The sequence below is a fragment of the Ambystoma mexicanum genome, chromosome 2q (genome assembly GCF_040938575.1).
Source record: "Ambystoma mexicanum isolate Mex_15411 chromosome 2q, UKY_AmexF1_1, whole genome shotgun sequence".
NCBI lineage: Eukaryota > Metazoa > Chordata > Amphibia > Caudata > Ambystomatidae > Ambystoma > Ambystoma mexicanum.
In genome coordinates this window covers 158,205,793-158,231,854 of record NC_090924.1, presented here as the reverse complement: position 1 = coordinate 158,231,854, position 26,062 = coordinate 158,205,793, and the positions used below count along the sequence as shown (strand labels likewise).

Sequence of the window (26,062 nt, the reverse complement as noted above, 5' to 3'; positions counted from 1 at the left end):
GCATATGATGGAAAACACATATTAGCTGCACCTGGGTTTTTGATTATACCTGGCACACAAGGATGGACCTGGGCATAGGCTGACTGCAGATGGGTGTAGTCTGCTGGCTGTGGTTCCCGAATCTGCATATTTGCAGTATATGATGCCAGCGCTTGTGCATGAGCATGCAATGCTTGCATCTGGGCTAATGAGAGTGCATGTGAAGTTAAATAAAGACATGCCTTTGACATTGTCAATGCTTGCTCCCCAATTCGCTCTCAAGTGCCTTAAGTAGCAACTACTGCCACAGGATAAAACTGCAAATTATAAATGCTAAATACATTCTGGACTCGAACGGAATTTTGTTTTGAGATTACAATAGGTAACCTTATGCACTTGAGTGTTATTTTTCAATTGGTTCTATGTCGTTTTGCCTATAGGAATTTTTTACGATGGAATTTTAACTGAAACAATTCCATCGAAAAAACACACCCAGATATTTTGTTTATTTAGGTTTGTCTCCCCCAAACCTACCCCCTCCCTATATTTGTATACCTACCCAAACCCCCCCACCCTTTTTATCCCCTTATGCCCCTCTCTATTTCAGTGAGTTTTTCGATGGAATTTTGTCCCAAAAAATTCCATAAAAAAAACTCCTATCGATTTAACAACGTGATACCTTTCAATTGAATATTAAAGGGCCTGCGGTAGCGGCCCCGTAGTTATGGTTAAGTTGCTCAACTCATAGGAAGAGCACTTTTTTGGCGGCTTATACCTTTGGCCCCCTGGACGAATCCTCACAAATTGCAAAACAAGTATATGGCCCATCAGATTGATTCTGCAAAGTTTGGTGAGTTTTGCAGGGGTGGCATAGTTATATGGGCAGGGGGTGGGGGTCCCAGAATGTGTGGTTTTTGCTATAGACACAACGGAAAACAAATTTTTCTCATGCCTACAGCCCAAACCGCTGGACGGAATTTCCCCAAATTTGTGGCAGGAGCAGTGGCCTGGTCCTGAAAGTATGCTTTTGTACGATCCAGTATTTTATTTTAAAACAACCAAAAAGTAGGTAACAAAAATGTGTATACCTGGGTTCGGTCCACGGACTCACTTCCCAGTTCGGTCCACAGATGGGCTTCTGATTGGCCCAGGAGATGGCATGATGTCAGCGGACATCGGACTCGCCCACTGACTGGATGGTGAAAAGCGCGAGGTGCGTCATATTTTTGGAAAAGCCTACCATGCTGGATTTGCAGACATGGGCTTGTGTCCGAGAACACTTCGGTGCACACATATTAAAAAACACAATATTGCACTTGTCAAATTGATTAAACAATCTCTGGGGAGGTGAGGGGATATGGCCGAACAAAAGCCAAAAAATTGGTGTTTTAGATCCCTGAAGTCCGCAAACAGTCCGGATGTCCAGGGCAGTCCTGTAATGTTTGCGAACATTTGCGATGCTCACGGACATCTATGCCTATTTCTGCATTACAGGGTTGGTGAAAAGCAGTTTTTGGATGGCTTATAACTTTGCCGGCACTCAATGAAACTGCATGTAATTTGGAAATTGTATTCTAGACCCGATTGTGAACGGTTTTGCAAAGTGTGGTACTGTTGTGAACAAAATTAGAGGGTGGTCCTAAAATATTCTAAAGGCTTATAAATGTGGTGCCATTTGACGAATCTGCACAAACGTTTGCAAAACGATTTTAGATCAAGATATAAATGTGTGTGGAAGGTTTGGTGGGATTTTGTCAAAAGAGGCCAAAATTAGAGGGGGGTCTCAACATTTATAGATGGCTTATAACTTGGTTGCCATTTGACAAATGTGGACAAATGTTTTCAGAAAGATTATAGACCCATCCTTGAATGTCTGTGCAAAGTCTGAATGGTTTTTGTCAAGTGGGAGCTAAGTTATATGACTATTGTATGTATGTGCATTTTGACACTTTTTAAAAATAAAACATGGGTGGATTTGCAGCAAACTCATGTAAGGAGCATTGGTAAGGACCTGAAAGCATGGATTTGCAAATGTGCCAGTGTTTTATTATTTGCCAAGTGTCATAATGTAGCTACAAAAAAAGAGTATTATACCTTTGGTTACTGAGGTATAGCCTTTGGCCATGGGCAGTAGCCAGACTGTCCGGGACTTGGCATAGGGCCATTACCTGGACAATCCACCTACTGGCCATGACCAAGACGGACCAGCATTGGGGTTAAAGTGGGCATGGCCACCATGGACGGGCTATGTTGTAAAGTTTTTCAAAATTGGGATAAGATGAAAGGGAAAATAAATGTGCTTCTATGTTCAGGTTGAAGTGCTGGTTGGGACTGCAGCAACTATGCACGAGGAGGGACAGTAAGAACTGGAAAGCATGGTTTGAAAATATGTCCTGTGTTTTTTCCAAGTATGTGCTCTGTGCTGGAGCTGTGCAATGGTACAAGGGTACATTTTGAGCTTGAAAGTTTCTAGAAAAGTAGAAAATCCAGTTCTGAACTGTTCGTGTAGCACAGACCCGATTGCAATGTGCGGATGCATTCTCTGACAGGTCATCATGCCACGCATACGAGCGAGGTCACGTAACGCTGTCCGAAAAGTCTGCGATGACGGCAGATGTTCAGGGACATCGACGGATCAAAATCAGTGGAAAATGTTTCAAAAAGTGTATAGAAGTGTTAACAATTATGCTAGAAGGTGGGAAATGGCAGAGTTCAAAGGTGAAACTTTGAAAAGTGGACAAACATTGTACAAGATGTTAGGGGTGATTGGGAGACCTATCCTGAACTACTTAATGTACTAAATAATGTACTCATCTAAACAAAACATTATATTGGAGTGTTGTTGTTAATACAGGAACGTAATCATACACACACATAGCCAATGGCTGCATCATGCACCATAGAAGTACAATATTTCTAATCTGCTAATGTTGTATAGTTAAATAATAAATGCTACCTTCAGTTTTGAGTAATGTTAAACATGGAATAAATAGGCAACATTTGAAAACTTACCACACTCTTGTATTAGGAGAAAAATACATATAAAAATGCACAATGCATCCAAATTAGAGGCACATACAGGGAAACTAAATTAAGGAAGAAAGAATCAACAACAACCAAAAAATTACAATAACATTAGAATTAATCATCATATACACAAATTAATTGTGTGTTTCAGGTGTGCTTATTGCCCCATGTATGTGCACTATGACCTCAGATTAAACTCGAAGGAATCTTTAAGAACATATAAAAAGGTTAATATGTAGATATATAGCACCTTCTAAATTTTGGAAATTCTTATTTTCAGTAAAAACAAAAAAACAGCCTAACCATGTCAGTAAACAAAAAGTGGCCCAGATATGGGATATCATCAGTGATATCATCAATGACATTTGTGATGTCATCTTTGACGTCCTTGATGTTAGTCTTAGCACTGCACGGTGGTGGTGTGAGTTATAGTTGCTTAGCTTAGCATAACTGGTGAATTTCTGAGGTTTTTCAGTTTTTCTTGTAACCATAACTTTCCTTTTGACAGCGTTTTTTCACTGAATTCCCTAGGTTTTCATTAGTGCAACTTAACCATAACGTCCCTTTAACAAAGTTAGTCATCCGGAAATGGAATAGTGTTTCTAGCAGCAGGCAGCGTGCAGCGCCTGGTCCTTAAGTACGGTGGAGAAAGGTGGGGAAGAAATACAGAAGCAGTCAGCAGTGGCCCCCAAATTAACATTGGAGTAAACTGGTTCCAAGGAAAATCTCTAGATAGACACCTTTGGGCATAACTCCAATAGTGCACATAGGAGCAAGCTTTCATGCCTAGAAGCAGTACAGAGGAGCTTCTTGGAGTAGAATCACTGTGGGACAAAATGTCAGCAGGCCACTTAGGTGCAAAAGAATAGAGTGGCCAAATGACAGTCTGACAAATGGGAGCAAAATCAGTAGGAAACCAATGAGCAGATTCACAATGGGGCACCTGGCAGAAATATAGCTTAAGGTAGACACTAGAATGCTGAGCAGGCTGGTAAGCGATGAACAAAACAAGATGTCAAATATAGCAAGGCCTAACCAGGCCTAAAGAGGCATGACAAAGAACTACAAGTCACATAAATGCGCAAAACGGGATAACGAGGCCCTCCTACCACTGGTCTCTGAAAATAGTAGCAATTTCTCTCTCTTTCTCTCTCTTATACACTGTACAACGTGTGCAACAAGGATGGGGGTTGGCAGATGCGGAAAGGAGACTGACTGGGGACCCCACTCATTACTCTACGAAAACCGCAAAGGGCTATTTGGGGCAAACTGTTCATTCAGAGCCAGCGCTTTCCGAGATATGAAAACCCTGAATTCTCATGTCACCTCCCTTAGCATGTTTGCAGGCTGAGTGTCACCTGCCACATCCCGCTCACTTGCTCAGGAGAGGCTGTATTCCGGGTCGACTGCTGAAATGTTTTCCTGTCAGGCAAATAACATTTGTCAGCCATTCGTCAGGTGATCGGGGTAGAGGCAAAATCGCACATTGTCAGTGGTAGAAGTGTACCAAAAAAAAATTGTGGGACTGTGGTCTCGACAGGGGAGAGGATAGGTGGAAGCATAGTGCAACATGTGACGGGGTGTTGCTGCTGGGGCACTGCAATAGTCTAAGTGACTAGTTACGGCTCCAATTACAACTTTTGCACTTGCACAGGGACAAGAATGGACAAATCCTCTATATAGAATAGTGAATATGTTCGTAAAGGTAGCGGAATGGTAAACAGAAGAGAAAAAAAAAGTAGTGGAACACTGCTCCCGACCTTTCCCGCTTACTTCGATCACTGCTCATTGGTTGTTTATTGCAGCAGTATATCCAAGTGTCTCCTAATTGCTTTAAAATGGTTGCCCCACAACAGCCACAGGTTATAAATGAATCCCTCCTACCCCACCGATGTGCCTCCCTCACCTGGTGTTGTGGAAGCTCGAAAAATCCTGCTCTTCGGTTGTTCAGATGATGCCGTAAAAAGGTACAGGAAGGATAAAAAGCAGAGTGTGGATTCCTCAAAGTGCCCCATAAAACATAGTGCTCTATGCCTTGGCAAGATCGCTCCAGCTTCAGGAAAGTGAGCGAAGCAATGCTGACAGTGAAAGAAAGAGGGGCAGAGAGGAGGAGAGTTCAATGGACAATCCGATAGCATTGTGATCCAAAGTTTGCAGTATCTGCAGTGAAAGACTAGACATAGATCTCATTGGAAATGTCTGCTCAAGAGCTCAAGACTGAACCAAGGAACAAGACACTAGGACTGATGGACAGATCTATTGCAATCAAGAAAAGAGATATGACATGATATGATAAGTCATTTATAACGCGCCTGTACACAAGTGTTTCTAGGCGCAATGTGTGTCCCAACAGGAAACGAAAGAGAAGGCTGACTGCATCAAGTTCAGACAGTCATAGGTTTACCAGAAATGTCTTAGATAATGGTTAAAGCTCTGGCTGGAGGGTCTTTAACGTGTCCCAAGGAGGAGGAGCAAGATGCATTATCTGTCGGCCTGGGCTTCCCCCAGTTTTCAAAAGAAGCAGATATTCTCAAGCAAGCATGCAGTATTTATCTAGATTTAGAGCAACGTGGGGTGGCTGGTAGAGTGAGGGATTGGGCACAGGGCCGGAGTACACAGAGATATAGCGATAACCGTCACGGTTTATCACATAGATGTGAACTGTTGCAACAGATGTGTCCCGGAGGAACCGCCTGACCCATCAATGGCTACTGGAGGTGCAAAAAGGAGTGAGGGAAAGGGGCTGCCTTTCTGGAGTAAAGTTGGTCTCCTGATTTAGTTCTACCTAATATTTGGACCTTTGCATGATCCTATTATGGTTCCTAGAAGAGTGTCACAATTCTGCTTGTGCAGTTTTGATATGGCATGATATGATTTCGCCATGCAAGCCCCTGTTAACCAGTGGAGGCAGCATGGGTACTCGGACTATGAACTGGTGAAACTGACTAATGCATGTTTGTGTTTTTAAGCATGTGTCATTTTGTCAGTTTAAGAGAATTGGACCATGGGTCCTCTCTAATACTGTTCCCAAAATGGCTGTCTTCTGTTTCAATGACATCAGCTCATACACAGAGTAGCAAACGCTTGTGTTAGTTGTGTCAACTGTAAAACGCCTCCAGTCGCATAAATCTCTAATTATTTGCATTCAAAGAGGAGTTGGTGAGACGCACAGATAAGCAGAACCGTATGATTGTGTTCTGTCACTTCATGCCAGAGCCCTGGCATGCCTCACTCCTGTCATAATACATGGCATTCTTATCCCGTGTGCCTTCTTCAGAACGGCGAAGGGCTGAGTCAGTCATGCCGGCTGTAACTGTAGGTTGTACTCTGGTCTCTAAAGTTAGTGCTTGAGTCTGAGCTATCTTGGCAGACGTGTCAGCGGATCTTCCCAGTTCTACATGAAAATGAATTCTGATTGTGGATTTATGTTAGCAGGAATTGTACAAATTCGATCACTTCAGTATGTGCTGCCTACTTGCCGAATCCTATCTGTTTGTTCCTTCGTGTCTGAGTGTTACAGTTTGCATTTTTGCTGCATTATGGTTGTCATGCCATATTGTTCTGCTACATGATACTGCATGACACTTGCGTGTTTTTACACAGGCTCTCATGCCATAGCGCTCCTGTTTCTAAGGTTTTGAATGTAATGGCATTCACACGAAGGGCCGAGTCTGCCTGCCAGGATTCTCACCTGTATATTGCAGGTTGGCAAAAGATTTCTGGGGCAAACACTTAACCAACTGAGCTGTCCTGCTAGTGCTTTCCCAATGGTCACATCTGCCTTGCTTGTTACATAGTAGTCGTTTGTTACGTCATGCTCACTTGTTACATGTTGCTTGACACACCATGCTTGGCTGGTGTGGCATGTCCACTTATGGTACCATGCCCGCTGCTTACTGATATGGCACAGGTAAATTATGCTTGTTTGGTTGTATAGGTTTCCATGGATAGCTTGGGCTGGCCACGTGTGCATCCCTTTTACATTGTGGTCCAAACAGTTTAGCATTCTTTCCTGACACTATTACATGAATTACAAACATTCTCAAGAACTTGAAATAGATGTATTTTTTTGTCTATGATCAATCACTATATGCAACGTTACAGCTCTTCGTTTCAATTTTGAAACATATATAAAACAATGTTATTGACTCTGGGGTGACAAAGCTACTGTTCCCCATATTAGGCTTTGACCACTGGCATGCCACATGCGTGTTCTGGGCTTGCTCTAGGCGTGCTAATAATCAGCATGTCTTATTCGCTGTGTTCTTTCAGATATGGCGCAGAGCAGGCAAGTATGCCAATATCTTTTACCAAAGAAATAGACGTTCTTTGATTGGATACTGATTTTGTTCAATTTGCCTTAATGGTAGGTGTGGGTGAACCGGCTGGAAAAAGATTTAAGCCTAGCTAAACAATGGGATTTAAACCATTTAGAGCTGAGGTTCTAAATGATTCTGAAGTGTTGAACAAGAATGGAAGCAACTCGTATAGGTAGGACTGTTTGATGGCTCGAATAGAGCTCTTTGCTAATACTGAATTGTAAGATACTGAACCGGCATCCAGGAATTTAGTATTACCATTGGCGTTCATTTTAGAAGTGCTCACCTCTACTTATCCACAAGGGTGAGCTGCATATTTCTTGGGTGTCTGTGCAGCAGTTTAAATGATGTTTGGCCAGCCCACTTGCATGTATGAGTTGCAGTTGAGCGCAACTTACTCTAATGTATGACAGGCTACCAGCGCTCACGTGGGTACTGTTACGGCCTGATTCATGGAATTGTTTGCATGGTTCAAAGTGACTTTGCACTGCTGAAAAGTGACTTTGCACTGCCGACACAAACCCTGATTCATGGTACTGTGCAAAGTGTATGTTTGCAGTGCAAAGTCTTTGCAATACCATTCAAGGAGAAGGAGGCCAGTTAAGTACCAGGAATATTTGTAAGCAAATAGCAGCCCGCAATCAGACTTAGATCAAAAACTCCTTTTATTGAACAACTGCTAACTAATTAGTGATGCACATGATCACGGTCTACCATTACCGGTGCAGTTAACCCCTTACCGCCCACCTCGTAATGAGGCCCCAAGTCTTTTAGATCAGAGAGGAGCAAGCGTGTCGGGAGGGCTCAGGGATGTTACTGGTCCTATCTGCCGCATATAGCGGGTTTGAAATCTATTAGCACCAGGGGGCTACCTTTGGGGAGCTAATAGTTTTGTTTTCAGGGAAATTGCAGATGCGATTTTTGACCTTGTCCCATTACTATGGAAAAAAAAAGATGGCCACAATGGAAGCAAGTGAAGGGAGTGAGTCCCTCCACTATTTCCATGGTAGCCATGACTGAGACAGATAGGGGCTTGTGTCGCGCCAGAGCAGAGGATGGAAACAGGTGAGTAGGGTCACTGAAGCACTGAAGCGCATGTGGGGGAGTGGCAGCAAGATCTGCAGGGGAGGGCAGCAGACCCACAAGGGGAGGACCAGGCAGCATGCAAGATGAGGCATAGGATATGGCAGAACTGGCAGGAAAGGCAGAGAGGGACACTGCGAACGGGGGCGAATACTGGGTGTTTCAACTCACATTCCTTGCCATCTGATTGGTGGGTATCTCCCCCTGCACAACAATTTACAAGGCTGCCCTTGACTTATTTATTTATTTGTCAGCAACAATGCCAGTGTCTCAATATTTTGATAATACCCAAATCAGGCGAGAGCATTGTCTTTTTTTAGAGAACACTGAATTATTATTACACACATGTTCATGGCTTTTTGGGGGCCAATATGTCACTTCAACTTTAGACAGAGATCTGTTACTTTAAAAACCGTGCCTCAAAATCCATGGTGGTTCAATAGTGCAAGGTTGCAGGCTGCTTGCAGATTTCGTGTTTGATGTTTGAAAAATCTCTGTGTCAAAGAATTCTGTCATGAAAGTGCATCCAACAAGAAAATTGCGGATCTTTTTTCAAAATGGTGGGGAGGATCAAGTTTAACTGAAATGTTTCTTCTTCCTGTGCAAGCAGTTCCTTAGGCCTCAGCCTGGTCCCATGTGTGACTCTAGGAACGCTGAGAAAATGTTGTGAGGCAACTAAGTCTTCTAAAGGTTCACATTCAAATTTTGTAAAGCTTTCATTTTCTACACCTCACTCTAAAAAACTAAACCGCAGCCAAGCATTGAGTGGACACCAGGTCTGATTCGCATCAAGTATGGCTTGGCATTTTATAAAGCAATGCACATCCAAACCAAGTTGAGGGGCGATATCCCCCTCTGAAGTCGCAGTGACTGAACAGGTTTCCCAAAAGGGCATCAATGGAAGATCATGGAAAAAAATAGATATTGCTGTATGTGCCTGAAGTCGATGAATTAGAAACGGTTAGGCATGTTTTAACCTCATGTCCTCAAAGACGAAATCATTATATGTTGTATTGTGGTCGTTTCGTCCATAATATGGATTATGTACAATCAGAGGGATTTTGGAGATGGTGCCTGAATGTGCAATCTGAGGCTGTTTCGATTGCTTTATACAGAGTATGGAAAACGATTCCGTCTATAAATAATGAACGTTTTTAATACAAATCGGCCATGGACATGTAACTATGCACCTTTTTAGTATTTTACGGAGAATTGTTTTATATTATCTTTTATTGTATGAATGTCAGAGTATTTGTTTTTCTATTTTCTGTAATTAACTAATTTGAGATAGTATGTTTGAATGTAAAAGTTGTAAAGTTTTATGAACTGAAAAACAACTTTATTCATAAATAAATAAATAAATAAATAAATAAAAGGGCATTTTTCAGTTATGAAAAGAAAGCATTTGGTGACTTGCAACCTTACTGATGGGTCAAGGATGTTTGGGAGAAGTGTGTCCTTTACCTTCCAGGAGCTTTGTCACTGCTTCTATCTTTTGAACTTGACTAGGAACATTTTAGGGGTAGAAGGATCTAAGGTTTTTTAACGACTTTATAGTTGGGCGCTATTTCTGTAGACAATCGCGGTTCTTGACCAGAAAATGCCTTCTGAAATATATTTTGCACAGAACCATGTAAAAATCTCTTTTTCTTTCATTTTGATGCGTGTAAAGTTGTTATATTTGAATTATTGCCCGGTCTTTGTAAGATAAACATTTACTGGGCCTGGTTTTGCTGTTATACATTGTGGACTGTCTTCCTCTTTCTATGAGTGTACCATTAATCAGCCACTGGGGATCTGCATGTGTGACGTCATCAGCAAGACTTGTCACAAAATGGCGACCACGCCAGCGACACCGAAAAGCAGAGTAGCAAACTTTAGAATGCAAGTGCAATCAAAGTTCAAAATCAAGTGAACCGTGGCACAACAGTTCGTCTTAGGTACTCCTTTAACATATCCTGTTTCTGTTTAGTCTGTAGGTTTCTTTCACGGGTGCATTACATTTTTTTAAATAGATGCCAAATCTACATGTCTTAGATGGGAAATGGGGGAGTTGCTTCCAACCACAGCATCCCTGCTCCTTTAAGGAATCTGGCTATTGAGCACCCCTTACAATAACCTTTTTTTCAATTCATTTGGTCTGGAAGTGGTGTACGCAGACTGGCAGCCAGAAGGTTACACTGTCCCTTGATCACCCTGACAATCCACAGTAGTAAACTTAGTTGATGTATTCTAATAAATCACAACGAGGTGGCAAATATCCTAAAACTGGGGAAAAACAAGCACTGGCAACATCCTGGCAGTTATATTTCATATTCTAACTCAGATGTCCCAATAAACTTCATATCACACCATTACAAGTGATAACAACCACTAAAGTAGTTAACACAAAACAGACACGCGTGTCAAGCAAGTGAAGTAGTACAAAGCAGACAGGTTTCTGTCATTCTTCGGACATATGGGGCTCTTCCTATTGAATCAACAGTAGCAGCAACCATTTACAACAAGGGCATAACATGTTCACCCTTCAGCAAGTTGCAATGCCAGAACCATACAAAACGAGGCAATAGCGACACGTAACTAAGGTGGATCTGTAGTCATACACATTTGGAATTTACTACCATCAATTCCTACGTTTTTGCTGCACAAAGAGCACCAGGTGTCACTATAACTACATGTGTGAGCCAGAACCCAGAAATAGCTGTGATACCAGCTGGGTTGCAGTCACTGGGCATTCTTTGTCTCTTTGACATCATTGCACACATGGCAGCTGCACCTTCTGATCACTGCCGATGATTAATTGGCCAAAGGTTTGTGCCCTCGCGCACTACACCATCAGATGGCATACGTGAGGTTGACAATCGCTAGCATTGCACAACCGTGATTAACAGACCCGGGAGCCACTTTCAACTCCATCAAGTATTGGGCACAATAGTGCCTGCCTGCAAAGGGTGCAGTTCATTTAGCTAAATGGCTGTCTGGCAGAGCTGAAGGTTTGGAGACAAACAAAAGGTCACGGCCGGGGCACGTCATCACGCTTTCCCACACTCAACATGTAAATAAAAGGCCGCGGCTCCGCCTAGACAATGGGTGAAGATATTACCGCCATGTAAACGAAGAGTAAAGGGCAGTACTACAACCGGAGCCGCCATGCCAGGAAACAAATCGAAAACAGAGCGCAGTAAAGACGGGCCAAGCGTCAAGGTTGCAGCAGTCTCCAGAACAACAAAATGAAGAAATCTGTGACTCATAAGGAGACCCCACTGGGCGTTATTTAACACTGAGTGGTGTGCAAAATGAAAGGATAAAAAGAAGGCGTAAACCTTTGCGCTTCCCTTTTCCCTTCCAGCTAATTTGTGTGCCTTTCCAAGACGTAGGAAGGCTTTGCTTTCCTTCTCATTCTTGGAAGACAACCCAGTTGTACACCTGCATGAGGTTTTTATGCAGGCGTAAAACCAAAGGACTCCTATGGAGCACGCCTTGTATTTTTACACCTGTTAAAAATGTTCTCACAAAGCAGAGATTAAAAATGAAGAGTACAAGCCATTTCGACTTCATTTACTCTTCACAATTACACTCCGCGTTGTAAGTGTTGAAAATTGGGTGGAGGACTCAACAGGACAAAAGTGCAAATGTGGACAGTCTCTTGCATGAAATGTGTGTTTTCTTGAAATTGAGCCCAATCAGCTGATTCATGGCTGTCAATTAGTGCAAGCATTGCACGGGATCAGTGCTTCTGGATGTTTGGAGAGTAGAATGTTGTTTGCTGTCTCCTGCTCAGGTTTTACAGCTGAAGCGCTGCACAACAATAGCGGGAAATGTGGTACCACAGTTACAACAGGTACCACAAGGAAATGGCCATCTGCCTCCTGTGCAAGACATAGTGCAAAATCAAAAGGTTAACAATATACCTCGCAGGGGCAGCTTGCCGGAGTGGCAGGAGCACAGTTTACCCCTGTGCTTTATTTATATAGTGGACTGGGCTGCCTGCCTCTGAGCAGGGGTGTGTGCCCCACTACACATTTCCATTAGTTTGTAACTGTGCAACAAGGGTAAAACAAACATGATAAATGTTATTAGATGGCTAGACTGGACTACATTAATGATGCCAGTGTCCATATACCTTTCAGGGTAATGCATTCAATACCACAAGAATGTAACCCTACCTTTTAGATGTGGTGTCATATAGGAAAACAAATGAATCTTTAGACACCTCAAGAATGTTATTAAACTAACTTTCTGAAAAATGATTTCAATAAATATAAATAACACAAAAGCATCAAATGACAAACATTACATTGCTATGAACATATATCAGCACCAAGAAAAAAATCCTCATGTTTCTCACTGAAAATATATTACCACATATTAAAAATAGGAACAGTTGTATATTTTTCCAACACTAATGTGTGTGTGTTAGGATTCCTATGGCATTGCCCAACATGTTTCAATCCCCAACGCTGTTGATGGGATTTTCTTCAGGGACTGGAACTGGTTGAAAGGGCACACTGCCTATGACAAAAAAAAACCACATATATGGTTTACTAAAAGGAAAGGTGGGAGCTCTTTCTCATTACATAGTTATATATACCAAGGTTAGACCTTTATTACTGATGATCTTACCTGCTTGGCTGACATTCCCCCAAATCATTTTCTAGAATATTATTCTGGTGAAGTATTAATCTCTAACTTGTTCACCAACAGCCAGACATTGTTCAAAGTGTACAGAGGCTGTCAAAAACAACAAAAACTAAAGTGTGTAAAGTAAAGCCCCTATCGTAATGATGTTGTAACTGGTGTAACGGCACTCAGTTTCAATGTGAATGCAGCAACAACCTATCCTTACTATTGTGTAGTAGAGAATCTACAGCACTGCACTGCTCTGACAATGACAGGTCAGTGCCTCAAGGCCCCCCTAGGACAAGCGGCCCTTCACCCGATTACCAGCCGTCTCCATTCTGAAAGTAGGGAGTTGCCAGTCAGTCGGGATAATTACTAAGAATGACTGCATAAAGTATGCAATAATCTTTCTCCAAGTTTTTAAACTTTTCGGTTTTGTAAGCAAATGTCTTGCCTTTATTGGCATGGGTTTACTGATCGACCTCATGGCTCACCGTTGGTGGTAGTTGTTGTACTCCTCTGCTTCTGGCATGCTGTGAATGCACTGTCGAGCCAGACACCCAGGAAGCCTTTACTTGATACTTCTGTGTAGCGTAATGCTGCTGAAAATTCTAGAAGCTAGAACCCCGCTGCAACTTGTGGTGGGGTGCGCATGTCTCCATATTGGGAACATTGTTGGTGGGAGAGGAATAAATGGTGCTGCGCTCCATTTGGTTACTGAACACCCTTTGAAAAGTTCTGCCACACCTCGACTGCTAAATTAGTTGTAAATCGAGTGTGTGCTGCATATTGAAACCGTGCCATCCTGCTGCTTGTTCGGTGTGACTAGAGGCATGGGAGATGCTGGGAACCCATATACTGACGTGAATGGCACCTGCAGCACTTCTATTGACATGCCTACATTTAATATAGGCTAGTCTAGCCATATGATAATGCTTATCATGCTTGCTTTACCCTTGATACCAAATAAAAAATGTCATGACACATTAAGAAAGTATATGCCGATTTGCACTACTAGTGTCAGTTTGCATACACTTTTTTACTGTGTCATGGAATTTTGGAATTGGCGTCAAGGGTAAACCAAGCATAAGTGTTACTATGTGGCTATACTAGCCTACATTTGTAGTGTCAATCTGCATTTTCTTTCTTAATGTGGCAAGGGATTTTTACTTGGCAGCAAGTGTAAAGCAAACATGAAAAGTGTTAGTACCTGACTAGCCTGGCGTAAATTGGTGGTGCCAGTGCACATTAACCTTCTTACAGTGGTATGGAGTGTGTTACTTTTCTACGTGGCAGCCAGTCTGGCCATATCTTCTTTGTGTGTCATGGCATTGTTGTACTTTGCATCAAGGGTAAAAGCACTACCCGGGGTTACTATAGTCAATCTCTATATACTTTTTTTCAGTGGCATGGCATTTTTTGCTGGCTGGGTGTCCTTATGTGGTAATGCTGGCATACACTGGTGCAGCTAGCATGGACATGTATGAGTGCAACCCGTATGAACATGTTTTATATACTGGCATGTTGTGGGCAATAGCATCATGAAAATGCATAAGAAAATGGTCTTGTGAACTGTTGGTGACATGAATGTATTAGGCTTTTTCATGCACTACCATACAAAACTGAAGTGAATGCAAACAGTGTGGCTTTTCTCCCAATTTTTTCATAAAGTACATTTTTCATGGGTTAGACTCCCCCCTAGCCCCAATCCCACCTTGTTTGGTTCAGGCTCCCTCGCTGAGCTCAGTCGCTCTCGCATATTTGATGCATACATTTATGCTCCTCCAGGTCAAAAAATCACCAGTTGCCACTGTTACCTCAACATACACCTTCCATGTCCAATGACCACTTTGTGTTTTGCACTGTAGGAGTCACAAAGAGGAATTCCAAGGCTTCTTTTTGTCACTCCTTCAAAGTCTAGCGCACACTCTCTCCTAGTCATTCCCTCTCATCCTCATTCTGGCCATGTCGCTGGCTTGTCTCACTTCTGTTGCTTTCTTCGCCCTTTACCTTGTGCATCTAGTCAAAAAGAGGCTTAAGCTCATAGTCTTAAAGATAAATCTCATGTTTAACTGCAGGGTCGCTTCTGATCTATCCTAAGCAATTGGTGACTAAAACCCTAGTTGTGGCGGCTAAATGGAGCCAGATTGTGATGAATTGGAGTTCGGCCCAGAGGGGAGCTGTGGGAGCTTGGGGAGCTAGTTGGTCATCTTTCATAAATAGGGAAACGCAGTTCACCAAAAGTAGCCTGTAATAGACCACCCTTTATGTTATGACACTTTGGCATTTGTAAAGCATTTAACTGCCACACGTGTGTCTTCATGGCACGGTGTGCTGTGTCGCAGCGCACGGCGCCACCTAACTGGATTAGTGTTGGATCTTAGTCTGGCGCAGCACACAGATTGATTGAGCAATTAGAATGTTAGGAGACGTGCCTCGTCTGTCCAGTACACGCAGGTAATCAGATGGGGGCAGGTCATGTGTGGGGATGCAGCATGCATTGTTAAAACTGTGGCTAGTGTTGGTTGTGTGAAGGTTTAAATAACTATATGCTTGATAAGAAACTTCCACTTGTATTGCATTTGGTGAATGAGCTAAAGGTTTGCCTTTTCAGATGCAATGTAAACCTCCACCTCTTTGTCAGCTGGTGTGATATGGGCGTTTTAGCTAATGGTTTGAAGTCACCAGATCTTGGGTTCTAACCCTCATTTGGAAATTCAGTGCATGTTAAGATCCATTATCGACTCGTTTAAAGAAAATTCAGCTGAATGCAATAGGTGCAGTTGTATTATTCATTAGTATGTAGCCATTTCTTTTGAAAGACATAATCAAGAGGAGACCCTTCCCTCTGGTCCTTCCGAAGAAGCCTCAAAACTTGGCTCTTTAGCTAAGACGCCCTATAAATTACTACATTCCTGAGAACCGAGACCGAAAGTGCTACCCAAGACAATCCACCCTCCCACCAATTTGACCACACTCCATAAAGGTCTAACTCATGCATGTAATGAATGTATTCTTGAATTGCTTAACCCATTTTTGTAGCATCTGTAACCTGACTAAAATTGCAATGTAACTGACTTCTTAAGTACAAGCGCCCAGATGCCTGAGGGTTAGGGCTATATAAATGTATAAATAAATAAATAAATCCTATTCTCTATTGTGAACCATTGGTGGTGGTTTTTGGGGCCTATAGCATGCCCAGAATATCGCTGGTGACCTCTAAGTGGTTCTCCAAGGTATAGACATAGCCCAGCTGTATGCTTCAATCTTCGGTGCTCGTCTGTGTGGGGTGTCTAAAAGCAGGCTTGGCTGGCATATAGGGCAATGCCCGAACCAAAAACACAAAAGGCTAGTGTGGGCCACTTTTGTGGCCCATGTGCAACTGTTTGATAAGTTGCTTCACCATGCGGCTAGTAGATTTGACCATAATTACTGAATAAATATTATTTAAAATGCACAGTTTGCATCATATTTGATCAAAAACCTAATCCTTGGGTACTACTCAAAATGTCTGTCACAAAAGGAATGAATTGCCATTTTGCAAGTGTGGGCCACTTTTTCATTGGTGCCCCAGCCAATTTTATGCCCCATTCCGACCATGTCTAAAAGTTATTGAAAAGCTTGGATAAAAATCCAAGCAACATTAAAACTGAAAGCCCCTCCATCAGGCTCTTGGGTCCCACTCCACTGGTTCTGCAATGACGTCCATGATAACAAATGGAGGTCCTTGCCGACCCTTCTCTCTGACAATCAGAATATTCGCAATACAGTCAATAACTCCTATTGACTGCATTAAAAGCATGTTCTGTCAAAAGCAGACTGACAAACAACAGAACACATGTATCTGCATTTAAAGAACTAGAATGGCATTTCCAAGCCAGATTTGTTTGAAGACGACGCTCCACTGTAACACACCAGAAGGCACACTACAAGAAGAAACAATGCTTTCACTTTTGGCTTTCGAAACCATTTACTTTTACATTACACGTAGTGCATGCTCCAGCTAAAACTGACCCAATTCCATCAGGTTTACTATTACATGTTTCACCCTTTGAAGGCAGCCTGTTGATATAGCATTCAATAATAAAATCATATTTAATTTACTAATACGATTTGGGTATTTGTTTGTTTGTTTATTTATAAAGCGCTCCCAACCCGGGGGTATCAGGGTGCATTACAGGAATATGCAGTTTCTTAGTTACAAAGGTAGCTTTAAAAGAATATACAATTCATACATTATAATACATGGTAATACAGTGTTATATTACATAATAATAATTTACAGAAGGAAACGGTTGTAGGATATCCAAAGACATGGAAAATATACAGGAAGAATTATACAGCGAACTGGAGATGGCACAGGTGTTGCTATGCATGGTTTCTAGTTTAAGGATAAATAACAGAGTCTACTGAGGCACGTCTATAGTCTTATTTTTCCTCAATGTGCTAATAGCATCATAGGATCTAAGTCTGTTTACCATAAATAAAAGGCCAAACATGGAGATTTTTGGCCGAAAAGGCCGCACCTGCAAAGTTCAGCCTTTTGTTTGCAGCCCGTGTCTGGGCAGATCCCCCACGGACCCTACATCCGCTGCCTGCTCGCAACCTCTTGTCTGCCATACGCCCTCCCACCCCACTAACCTGATGCGTGCCAGCACCAATCATTTGGCTCCCGTCTAGGCCGCTGCCCCTACAAGCTCACTATTAAACGAATGTATTTTACTTCATCACAACTCCAACAACTATATTGCCAGTAGCACTATATGCTAATATCCTCATAAACCTTAGGAGGGATAATTAACATTCGGGTTATTGACTCGCTCCCAACCCATGAATCTAGGCGTTGGCTCAGACCGTAACTTTGGAGTGGGTCATTATCCCACGATAATAACCCCTCCCTCAGTCTTTATGGCTATAATACCTCAGCATCACACATAAAACTAAACTTGCTAATTAGTCTACCTGATAAGTAAACAGACAAAAAGCATTAAAAAAAACAATGATTGAAACATCGCTTACCATGAATATACCCAAACATAAACAGTATTGTTTCGGCAGTTTTCACCGGATCCTCTTAAACCACCATGTAAATATCACTGCGAGGAAAACAAACAACTCATGAATGTTTAGAAATTACTAGTATTTAGCTGCTAACTCAGCATTCCTCTCTGGACCTTGCACTGCTCTGCTTATGCCTAGGCACCTTAAAACCTCGCTCTGATTTCTGCCTGATCTTCTTTGGAAGCACTGTGACACAGTCTAGGGTGTGCTGCCGCATCCTAATAAATGGAATAACGCTAGCAATTAAAATATACCTAGAAAAGTGATGCCTCATTACACATAGGCAGGGGAAGACTGATCAATGTTTTACTTAAGCCTTCTATTCAATATGATCATCAAATATGTTATTTCAAAGACAGAAAATGAAAAGAACCAAAGGAAAGGATATCATTGGGGGTGGACGTTGTGGTGGGTTGAGTGGAGGAAGAAGAAGAGAGACTCACTGAGGAAGCTAAGTGACAGGTGCAGTGGGCCTGGGTTCTGCACCATCTGCTACAGATGTGTTGAACTACGATTCCCATGATCCCTCACCATTGACTAGGCTGGATGGTGCTGATTGGAGTTCTTGTACAGCACATCAAGCTAGCCATAGGTTGAAAACTGCCACACTAGACAGTTATTTTGTATATATACATATCTATAACATACACCAATACACACACAATGAAAGATGGATTATTTTACATATACATCCCATACACCAGTGAGAACTACATTTGCTCCCTCTCATTCCACAAATTATTCAATGGCTTTTTTTCAGAAATGTATTTATGATTGGAAGTTTATTTTTGAAAATCTTTAATATTACTTGAGGGTTCGCATCCACTATCAACTGCTGTGCTTCTACGCGGGTTGGCAGCGCAATGTATACATCCAGCAATAATATGAAGGGTTAACCTGTAGATTCTATCCACTCTGTGGATGCAGATTGTCATGGCTGAGTAGCTTCTTATTTATGCAATCATTAACAATTGTATATAGATATAACTCCTCCCTGATGCCATAGAGCAGTCTTTTAGATGTAAGTGCATGATCAGAATTACTTTCTTGCTTGTGACATGCCACCCCTCATTCTCACTGCAGCATTTGTGCAAAGGTGTGGTTTCTAAAATCAACCTTACTTGTGGTTTCTTTGTTGCACTCAACCTACCAATCATAGTTGGAAGAGGTCGGACATGGTGGCCCCTCCTCCTTACCTGTAGCATCTGGGGAATGCTCCAAACACTTGCACTCTGAAACACTTGTGCATGAACGCGATACAAATAAAATATCAATATCAATATCAAAGAAGGTTGAAAACAGATTTGAGATTACTTGTATGAGCACCAATTTGTGAAATAGAAGCATTGAAATAGAGGCCAAAAGCTATATCAGATGCCCCCAGGTTTGGTGCGCTCTACAAATGTCAAAATAAATAAATGCGTTGGCTTTACAACAATGAAGAAGTGCTGGATGGTATGTGATTGTAACATACATTTATTTTTTATTTATTTATTTATTTATTTATTACATTTGTAGAGCGCACTGCGGCCCATAGACATCGAGGCACTATTACATGAGGTGTACACAGGCAAAATGATGCATACGTATAAGACATAAGGTACTTAGTTACAGAGAGAGAAACGGAGCGTGGTTACATGTGACGTTCATCTGCCTGCAGAGAGCATGGCAGGTAGGTTAGACAAACAGCCTAGTTTTTAAGGCTTTGCGGAAGGCTAGATGAGAGTCAATCCCCCTGAGGTGCGTGGGTAGGGCGTTCCATACCGTTACAATACTAGCATATACGTTGTGTTCTTATTTAGATCTTAATGCCAGATTCCTTCTGCATCTAAACCCTGTAATCTCAGATGTCATTATTACCTCTTTTAACAGTACGTAATGTATCGATTTGGGAAGGATGAAAGGAGTGTAAGAGGTGAGCACTATACTTTTGAGCTATCCACACAGTCAGTCTATGTGTTGCACAGGAATCAAATCAGGAAATATAGTCAGATCATTGACAATTTGAAAAGAGTGATTCAGAAAGTACATTGTAATCCCAGACCTCAACTCTATACACAAACCTGGGAAGGTGGTCTGGGGTTAGTCTTAAATCTCTCATGTATAGTGCAATCAAAACAGACAAAGATTCTCCCAGCAGGCCTCTATTGGACTAAGCATAAGGTGGGCCGGGTGAAGAGGTTAGAAGTATATGGACGTACAGTGATGTAGATTCATACTGGGCCAAATAAAGAGGCAAGCCACCCTCAATAGTTCACATATTAGAAACGTATTTAGAATACTTAAAGAAGGACTTTCCATTGACACAAAATGCTGATGATACAAAATACCCACAATGTGACATAATGTATGCATTTTGAGAAGGACCTGAATGGTTGATATAGTGAAGACATCAGGAGAATGACTGGGAAAGATCCAGAGATGCAAATTTCCAAAAGAAGCCAGAGTGAGAGCACACCATGCGATCGCTTGAATAAATGAACTCCATGAAGATGGAAGTAGATGAGTTCTAATCGTGTTGGTCATAGTAAAAGATGACATGGCCCATATGTGGAGTCACAGTGTCAAATGAATTTCCCCCCTAGGGTAATTGTGGGAAGTTCCCGACTTTGCGACTTCATCAAGTTTCCCAGTTTTTGTTTTTATGGACTATGCTGACAGAGGCCTTTTTTGCCCACACCATTCATTTATTGGATACAATTTCACAGCGTTTGCAATGTTTATTTCTAGATAAAGTACATTTAGCAGAATACAAACCTTAGTAACAACATTTGCTGAAGTGTATTATTGCTGAAGTACATTTAGTGGAAAGGAAAACACGCAGAGACATTTTTGCATCCCATTTGCACATTCTATCCCTACCAAAAAAAGGAAAGAAATCACCAAACATTAACTAATTAGATCTTCTAAATGTAACTAATAATTACCTGTATAATACGTAAAAAAGTGATGATCGTTTAGCGTGCTAAAGCAGGAAGCTAGATTCCTGAAGTAACGAGGATTTAGTCCCAGGGCAGTCATGACAGAAAAAGAGCAAGATAAGTGCTATACCAGGGTTGTCCAACTCCAGGTCTCGAGGACCGGAATCCTGAGAGGTTTTCAAGATATCCCTCATTGATATTCATGAGAATAAATGTGCATACATTTAGAATCATTGTACGCAAATGTATCCCGGGAATGTAAATGAGTATCCTGAAAACCCAACATGTTTCTGGCCTTCGAGGTCATGTTTGCCAGTATAATTCTTTTTGGAGCGGGAGGTAACTGGGGTACGAAAACCACTTCCTAGGATGGATGGGTATCCGTTAGTGGAATTCGATTTTCGGTTACAGCTGTTTGCCGAGGTGAAAAAAAGCACCACTTATCTGCAAGTAAATCACATATGCGAAAATTGCAAAGGTTCTGCAGTACATTTCAAGTAGTGCGCCGAGGCGACGTTGCGCAACTTTACACAGCCCTAATGGAGAAATTGCTATGGGTCTTGAACACGTTACGGTAAGAGCAAAAAATGCAAGAGTGCAATTATCAAAAATAGATCTATCTACGGCACAGTGTTGCAATATTTTGTTGTGGAATTAATTGGGGATACACAGAAAAACCAACACACTGTGGAAATGAGAGGAGTGGGTGAAGCGATGGGACGCGATAAAGATATGGATCAAGGAAGAAGCACGTAAAAACATTTAAAGGTTCTGGGAAATAAAGATGGGGAGTCAATGGTACCGAATCGATAGAATCCAGCAGTTCAGGAAGTGATTGACAGTGCTCTGTGATTTCATTACTCTCTACGTTTTACTTTTGTTATAATTTAGGTTGGTTCATAATATTTCGTATTGAGTATATAATAACATTTTATACAATTAAATGTTGCAAAACGGAAGGTGATGTGTTTACTTTGCATGCAAAAGCAGGGACTGGCTGCAAGGTTCATAGTATTTTCATGACAGTAATGGGACGGGGGACACATTAGACTTGATTCCCAGGAGCAACAACTACAGGAACTCCCTTGTGTGGGATCTATGAATGATCCTTGACTATGTTTCGTCCAAATACACTTTCACTAATGTTTTCTTTTGTTACAGATTTTGCCACTTTCTTACCGCAAAATGCGTGGGGGGGGAAACTCCATTTATTCCCTCCACCCCCACCTTCTATGTACCCTACCCTAACTTACCTTTTGAATTGTTGCAGTAAGAAAAGTGGTAAAATATGCAGCAAAAATAAATTGCTGAAAGTCAAATGAGGTGAAAGTGGGGAATACCCTTTTGTGGACACATGACGTAATGAAGAGGTGGCAATGATGTTTGCTCTGAGAGCAGTATTTCACTTATTAATACCCCTGATTATGAGTCGACTGATAATGGTAAATTGAAATGGAATTTGAAATACCTTCTATGTTTAACATACCACCAAATTATGAATCAGAACTGCATGGGATATTTACACAGAATTACAAATCCAACTTATAGTTGGGTGATATTTTAAAAACAAGTGGTATTACCACAGTACTCGTAATAAGGCTTTTGCGAGTTTTCTGGTGTATCTCCCTGTATCATCTTAAGCCCCATGTCCAGCCCTGTGGAAAAGAACAATTAAATAAACCTGCTGGCCTCCTGCAGTGATGCAGCTTTAAAATATATTGCTATCCAGGGGATTAATATAACGAGAGAAAGGTGACAAGGAGACACAACCTGACAGCAAATCCCAACAGTAGGGGAAGACAAATTGACGAAATGTGCTCCATTTGGCGAATTCTGGGCAAAATTCCTTTTCCAATGTTGTCCTTGGAGTGAAATTGGACTTTACAGGCTTTATCCCGTCCGAAATTGCCTAAAAATATCATCCAATGATGGGACTGTAAAACATTCAGCCCCCTAATTGGTCAACATTTCTGGAAAAACCGACAAAAACAATAACATTTCAGGCATCAAATGTAATTTCTCAAACACAGCAGACCAGTAAAAGTAAAGCAACTCCCCGGCAAAGCAAAACAGGAATCAAAGTTTGTCTATTTTGCTTCACTGTCGTAAATTTCACCCACCTCCTACTCACAAGAGATTCTGTTTTGTAGGATTTCTAAGCCTTGCTTTAGATCACTTATAGGGCACTCTGTGGCCCCTTCACTTATTATATCACAAAGCATCAGTGTGAAACTGTTCACTCAAAATTCCGGGTATGTAACCACAATAACACACAAAGTGGAATTATCTGTATGCATTTCTACTACTGCATGAAAATATAAAAATAAAGATTGTGAACTATGTTGTCATGTAGATTATGGAAAAGATATATCTTACTACTTGAAAGCCTATGGTAGCAATGTATAGAAATGAGCATGGAATTTAGTGCTATTCTTCTTCTCCTTGACAGGTGTATGTGGCAAATCATATCATTTGTTGATTTCTCCCGGTCTTCTTAGGTCATTAGCCATTGGTCACCAGTACTCTTCCCTGGGCACACAGCCTATCCTGTGCGGCAGCATCCCGGGGCTGGTGCCCAAGCAGCTGCGCTTCTGTCGGAACTATGTGGAGATCATGCCCAGTGTGGCGGAAGGCGTGAAGATCGGCATTCAAGAGTGTCAACACCAGTTCCGGGGCCGGAGGTGGAACTGCACGACAGTCAACGATAACCTGGCTATCTTTGGGCCAGTGTTGGATAAAGGTACTTGGGGCATTTACACTTTGGATCTACTTGGTCAGGCATGTACTTGTATGCTGTTTGTATAGTGCGTTAACTGTAAGGTATCCAAAGCATGTAGGTAGGATATACACACACATCTTTTTTCCAAGGTGCTATTGTTTTGTGTCTAGTATAGGGACAGTTGTTATTGTCAGTTTTAGTTTTCCTCTGCTACGTGGGTGTTTAGCAGTTTGTGTTAGTTAGTGGGTTGGCTTTGGATCTTCCTGGTATAATGAAGGGGTGTATTCCATAATTTTGATACGGCTGCATTCAATGACCTTCTTCCTGAGTTGTCCAACTGGAATCGAGGCTTTCTGATCAGGATGTGAAATGCTGCTGAATGGGAAATTAATACTCACACGGTGACCTTTTTAAGGTACTCTAGTGTGCAGCTTTGGGATACTTTTGTGAATAGTTGTTGACATTGTGAGCCTAATACGTTATACAACCATATACTAATGCAGAGTTTTAAGTATTTTGGTCGGCAATATCTAAAGGGCTGCATGCAGTGGCGCCCTCAGACATTTTTCATAGGGGTGGACTGATGAGGTCACTGCTGTGGCACCTCTTGGTGGCGCCTCTGCTGGTGGGGGGGCAGCATTTGTATAAGGGTGGCCATGGCCCCCCTTGGTGGCGCCTCTGGCTGTTTGCTACTGTTCGGAGGGATACATTGTGGTTTTTCTAAGGTCCGTTTGGGAGGCACTAGGTTTCTGGTGGTAGTTTGGTAACGTATTGCTCCTACGAAAGCTCTTGCTAAGCTTATATTTTATTGCATGTCATTTTGGCTTGCAGTTTTTGCTTAGACACAGCATAGATGAACACTCAGAAGACTCCTGGGAAAGTGACCACTTCAGAATGCCTGATTCTTGTTTGCACTTGTCTTTAACTTTGCGGTGTTAGATATCTGTAATACAGCCTGGTTGTAATTTAATGTTATGCTTTTCTGACCCCCTCATTCCATGGAGTCTGCGTATCGACCTCTTAGGCCTCCCCTCTTTCCAGCAACCCCTCCCAATAAGCGCTCTGATGCAACACTATGCATGTACATCGGTATCAAAAAGACATTTAAAAAACGGTTTTATGTGATTTTACCAAGAAAAAAACATGTTGATGGATTTCTTACCGAAATAAATCCATCCAAAAAATGATCAATTGTTGTTATTTTTTATTTTCGGTGAGGTGGGGTCTCCCAAACCCCACGTTTCCCTATGTTCTAACCCCCCTAACCCTTCCCCACCCGTTTTAACCACTTACCCCCCATATATATGTTTTTTTTAAAAATCAATGTTTTTCGATTCATTTTTTCAGTAAAATAACTGGCTACTGTAAAACATGTTATTCTAAAATCCTAAATACATCCCCCTTGGATAAAAGATGGAAGCATGGAAGAGGAATACGTGTGGCTGCAGCCTGCTACATGGGGGGAGAAAGTATTAGAATAGTTCTGTAATGCTTTCATTCCTCAAGGCATTTTTATTCTACTGTTTTATCAAAGTCTTTACAACTGGGAGGTATATAGAATGGAGTCTAAAGTACAATATAGAAAGAAAGTTCACTTTCATATTCGATGCCAAAACAGGCGTCCTTGGTTATTCAATTTACTGATTCGCTTTGGTGCCTTCTTTCCTAAGGGTCATTTCTTTCTTGAATCCCAGGATCTCCTGTGAGAATGTTCTGGATGTTGCTAGACTTTACTTAAGGGCTCGATTAGCGTTTCCTTTGTAGTGCGAAGGCCCGAACTTGTGTAAGTGGCAACTTGTAATCACTTGGCTGGTTGGCTTGGTTGGGTGGATTATTGTTTTTGAAGGACACCCTGATTGCCTTGGAAGGGGCATTGCGGAGCATGGAAGAAGCTGGCTCGGGAGTACACAATGACACCAGAAAGCATGAAAATAGTCAAGAAGCACCAGGAAGAACTACATTGAAATATTAGGTACAGTACAAACACCATGGTGAAAGAAATGCAGACACAAGTCCATGATGACCTGCCGGGATCAGGAGCACAACAGTTTGGGGACACATCCGAGCAAATCAAAACTAAAAGTCAGTTTGGCGATACCCAGGGTGCACTCAATAAAACCATCAAACGGAAAAGAGCAAACACCATCCTTTCTGTCTCCATGTTTAACTCTGAGTCAAGAAGGAATCCTGCGGCTTTTACCTTTGACTGCTGCTTGATAGTGGACCCATTGGGTTTGGTAATCATGAGGTTGGTGATGTCTTTGATGAGGGTGCTTTTGTATCTTACTGTAAGGAATACTTAGTCCTGTGATCCTGATCGTCAGTCAGTTTGA

The 26,062-nt window shown here is 41.8% G+C and overlaps 1 protein-coding gene across 1 annotated transcript in view; it reads left to right on the top strand.

The window, feature by feature from the left end:
• Positions 1-26,062, top strand: part of WNT3A (Wnt family member 3A) — a 260,966-nt gene that overhangs the window by 178,368 nt on the left and 56,536 nt on the right. Inside the window, exon 2 of the mRNA XM_069647078.1 lies at positions 23,509-23,750. Within this exon, the coding sequence (XP_069503179.1) occupies positions 23,509-23,750 (242 nt within the window). The remainder of the gene's footprint in view (positions 1-23,508; positions 23,751-26,062) is intronic.